The 4,278-nt window shown below is 66.1% G+C and overlaps 1 protein-coding gene across 1 annotated transcript; it reads left to right on the top strand.

Moving 5' to 3' along the window:
- Positions 1 to 19: 19 nt before the first annotated feature.
- KIF12 (kinesin family member 12) lies at positions 20 to 3,042 on the top strand (the record flags this gene model as incomplete). Its single annotated transcript, XM_024222381.1, has 8 exons — positions 20 to 115; positions 321 to 456; positions 950 to 1,041; positions 1,392 to 1,533; positions 1,694 to 1,812; positions 2,060 to 2,164; positions 2,577 to 2,712; positions 2,913 to 3,042. Coding segments are annotated over exons 1-8 (956 nt in total), but the record flags the coding sequence as incomplete, so codon positions are not given.
- Between the last annotated feature and the right edge of the window lie 1,236 nt (positions 3,043 to 4,278).

Below are 4,278 nucleotides of genomic sequence, written 5' to 3'. Positions count from 1 at the left end.
TCCCTACCTCGGGGGGCTGATGCAAAGGGCCTTTGTGTGTCTCCTGGAGCAGACGCAGCGCTACAGACCCGGCCTCGTGCTCAGCGCCTCGTATGTGGAGATACACAATGAGCAGGTAGGGCCACCCCCACCACCCTGCCTGGACAAAGAGCTGCAGCACCTCATGCCCCCAGCCCATGCCCAGGGCTGGCTGATGGGCACCAGACATTACCCTGCCCTGCCCCCCATTACCTCTCTGCTACAGCCCTTCCCGCTCCCCCGCGTCCTCCTGGCTTTCTGGGCTCCATTCCCACCTGCCCCGGTGCCTCCCCTCTGTCCAGGTGAGAGACCTGCTGAGCCCAGAATCGCCCAGGCCCCTGCCCGTGCGATGGAGCAAAACCAGGGGCTTCTACATCGAGAACCTGCTCACTGTGGAGTTTGGGAGCCTGGAGACCATCATGGACCTGCTGCAGGAAGGTACCGCACAGGGCGTCTCCAACCTTGCAGGGCACTGGGGAGGGGCACAGGCAGGACCCCCGGTGAGTGGAGACCCCAGGACTCTGCAGCCCATGGGCAATGAGCCCAGTGCAGAAGGGGCCCCCTGGTGGCCAGGTGGGGAGTGAATTCCCTTTTGCTGCGCCTAGTGGTGGGGAGCTGCTCCTCCCACGAGCCTTCCGCCTGCACCAGGGCATCACTCTGGCCTAGGTCACCAGCTGTTTTCCAAGGCAGGACTGGCGGCCTGGGGGCACAGGCAGCAGCCAGATGGGAACAGCCTGTGCTGGCCTAGACCCAGCCGCTGAGGGAAGAGGCTCCATCCCCGTTCCTGGAGCTGCAGAGGCCCCCAGCCCCGTAACGAGCTCAGGACCCTGGGAGGGCAGGTTCTGCAGGAGGGTGAGGCCCAGCACCAGGGGGTCAGGGGCTGTTTAACCTTTTCGTCCGGCTCTGAACTGCCTGCGCCTCCCACTCCCAGGCACCCGAAGGCGGCGGAGCGCCGCGCATGCACTGAATGGGCACTCGAGTCGCAGCCACGCCCTGCTGACCATCCGCATCTGCCGCAAGGCTGTGAGTCACTCGTGTCCCAGCACGCGGGGCCTCGGGGGCCATGGCATATCCCATCCTGCTCCCAGGGGGCCAGCTGCGTTGGCAGCTTGGGGGAGGGTCCGAGGGGCACACGGGGAGGCAAATGGGCACTGACCTGAATGGCTTTGATTTGCTACTGCCCTGTTCACCCTCCAGGGGCTGCTCTGGGCTGACGCCCATCTGAGCCGGCCTGGTGCTTCTCCCTTCGCTGGGCTCGCTAGGGCCTGCACTGGAGACCCCAGCTGTGCAGGGCAGGCTGCCTGGCTGGGAGTGTCCCTGAAGGCCCATGGAGCAGGACACCTGTGAGCTACAGTCCCTCCCCTTCCCCACAGATGAGCCCAGAGCCCAGCTCCTGCCAGAAAGGCGTGCTCTGCTTCGTGGACCTGGCTGGCAGCGAGAGGGTGAAGGACACCGGCTCGGCTGGGGAGCGCTTAGTGGAGGCCAGCAACATCAACCGCAGTCTCCTGGCTCTGGGTAAGGCCCCTGCAGCCGTGCCAGAGAGAGGGGCCAGGCTTGCAGGCTCCCCCAGCTGGCTGCAGGCTCGGCTGGGCCTTGCGGCTTTTCTGTGTGCTCATTGCCTGGAGCAGCGCCACCTGAGCGCCAAGGCAAGTGTGACGGCCTGTCCTCCCCGCAGGGCACTGCATCTCTCTGCTGGTGGACCCCAGACGGAAGCGAAGTCACATCCCGTACAGGGACAGCAAGCTCACCCGGCTGCTGGCCGAGTCCCTGGGCGGATCCGGGATCACGCTCATGGTAGGAGCCTGGCTCCCCTCTGCACCCGGGGATGGGCTGAGTGAGGGCCTGGAGCTGCAGCCCCACAGGTGCAGAGCTGGGACGGGAGCAGGGGCAGTGACCTATCAAAGTCACACTGCAAGGCTGGAGTCTGGGATTCCAGTGCCTGAGCCGGCTAGCCTGGGGCCGTGGGGAGAGACTCGCCAGAGCCCTCTCTGCTGAGGGCCCCACTGGGAGCTGCTCCTCAGCCTTGTCCCTTGTCCAGCAGGTCGCCTGCATCTCCCCCTCCTCACGCTGCCTCCCGGAGACACTGCGCACGCTGCGCTTCGCCGGCAGGGCCAAGAAGGTCACCACCAAGCCTGTGGCACACAGGGTAAGGCCAGAGGGTTCTGAACACAAGGACGGTCACATGGGGTCAGACCTGGAGCCCAGTGTCCTGTCTCTGACAGCGGCCAGTGCCAGGTGCTTCTGAGGGAACGAACAGAACAGGGCAATTATCGAGTGATCCAGTCCCTGGCGTCCAGTCCCAGCTTCTGGCAGTTGGCGGTTTAGGGACACCCACAGCACGGGGTTGTGTCCCTGCCCAGCCTGGCTAACAGCCGTCGATGGGCCTAGCCTCCAGGAACTCATCTTGTTCTTTTTTGAACCCAGTTATACTCTTGGCCTTCACAACATCTGAACATCTGAGTTCGCTGCACCCCAGAGCAGGGCCCCTTGTGGCCAGGGCCCTCTCCCTGAGCTGTGGGGCCCCCTCCCCTTTAAGCCTTGTGCCTTTGATTTGCCAGGTGACCCGGGAGAAGCTGCTGCGAAGTTTGGAGCAAGAAATCCAGGCCCTGCGGGAGGAAAACCTCTCCCTGCGCCAGCAGCTGCGACTGCCCAGGATTTTGGGCGAGGGCACAGCCACCCACACAGCCCCCACACGTGCGTGCAGCTGGGGACGGGGCAGGGCTGGGGGTTAGAGGGATCCAGGGCCGCCCTGGGGGACAGGAGTGGGGAGCCTGCAGAGGGGCACCATGGGCTTGTGCATCAGAGAAGTATGTGACCTGCCACCCCCAGACCCTGGCCCGAGTGCAGATGCAGCGGCTGGGCTCCAGTTGTCACCCATCTCGTCTTCCTTGCAGAGCTGCCCGAGTGCCAGGGAGAGAGCCATGCCCCTGGGCAGAGAGGGGCCCTGAGGAGAGCACCCGGCTCGGCCAGGCGCAGCCTCTATGGCCTCCTGCAGGAGTTTGTGCTGGAGAACGAGCAGCTCAGGTAGCAACAGGACGTTCCCCCTCCTGGGCTGACCCCTGGGAGACTCAACTCCTGGCAGGGGGGGCCGGCCCTGCACCGCCCTAGAGCCGGGATGTGTGGGCGAGCCCCGGGCATGGCCTGGTACCTAGGACAGAGGTCACTGGCAAAGCGATGCCCCCTACACACATGGGGTGGGCAGGGCCGCACCGTGTGTTCCCCAGCCACCTCAAACCAGCTGCTACCCGCGGCAGCGCGACTCTCCCAGGCAGCGAGGCCCACCCTGGCTGGGCTCAGGGAAGGGGCACCCCAGCCCCACTCCCCCAGGCAAGTGCCTTTCCCCTGGCCTGGGGGCAGTGAACGGCTGGGAGCCGCTCCTCCGACCAGGTCCCAAGCCAGAGACGCCCCCGCGGCTCACCCTCAGGCCAGGCGGCTGGGCTCTCCAGCAGCTCCACAACACCCACCCAGGTCCTGCCTGCCTCCCCCGCCTCTCGCTGCAGAGAGTCCCTGCCATGCCTGGCTCTCTGCGACTCCAAGAACCACCGCCAACCCTTCCCCAGCAGCTTGCAGGCTGCCCCAGCTCAGTCACCCGACCGGGGAGGGGGCGCAGCTTAGCTGGGCCTGGACCCCCGCAAGGTCAGCACTGCTGGGCTGGGTGACTGAGCCAGATCTCGCTCCTCCTGGCCCCTCACGCCCAGTGAGGGGGTGCCCCAGCGCACTACCCAGAGGGCGTGGTGAGCAGGGCAGCGCTGGGCCCCGTCCATGCGCTGAGTCCGGCCTGGGACGGGGCAGGCACCCGGCAGTGGGGCCCTGCTAGAGTCTAGATGGATGGCTGGGGTGGGGCCCAGCGTCCACAGCTCACCGCGCTCTCCCCTTCCTATTGTCCTGCTTGGCCAAGGAGGGAACCGATCCCGCTGACCAGCAGCCAAGCCCTCGCCAGGGAGGGGCAACGTGCACTGGCGCAGGAGCTGGTGAGGTAAAGGGGCAGGGGGAGGGGCAAAGCAGGCAGTGCCTGAGACCCCCGTGGGTGGGTAGGGCCCAGGCTAGGTGGGTGACAGCTGCTCTGCAGGGTGAGGAAACCCCTCAATAGCCAGGCCCTGAGCTGTGTGCGCGATGGGGAGGCATTTCCGAGTCACCTGAAGAACTAGGAGGGGAGGGTCTGGACTCTCAGTGCTGGCGTGGGGTGGCTGGCTCCGTGAGGGGCACTTGGCACGTACGGGGGGTGCTGGGCATGCAGGGGACACACGGTGCACGGGGGGG

The sequence above is a fragment of the Terrapene carolina genome, unplaced genomic scaffold, assembly GCF_002925995.2.
Source record: "Terrapene carolina triunguis isolate 2854851 unplaced genomic scaffold, T_m_triunguis-2.0 Scaffold22259, whole genome shotgun sequence".
Lineage (NCBI taxonomy): Eukaryota > Metazoa > Chordata > Testudines > Emydidae > Terrapene > Terrapene triunguis.
This window is presented reverse-complemented; position numbering and strand designations above follow the sequence as displayed.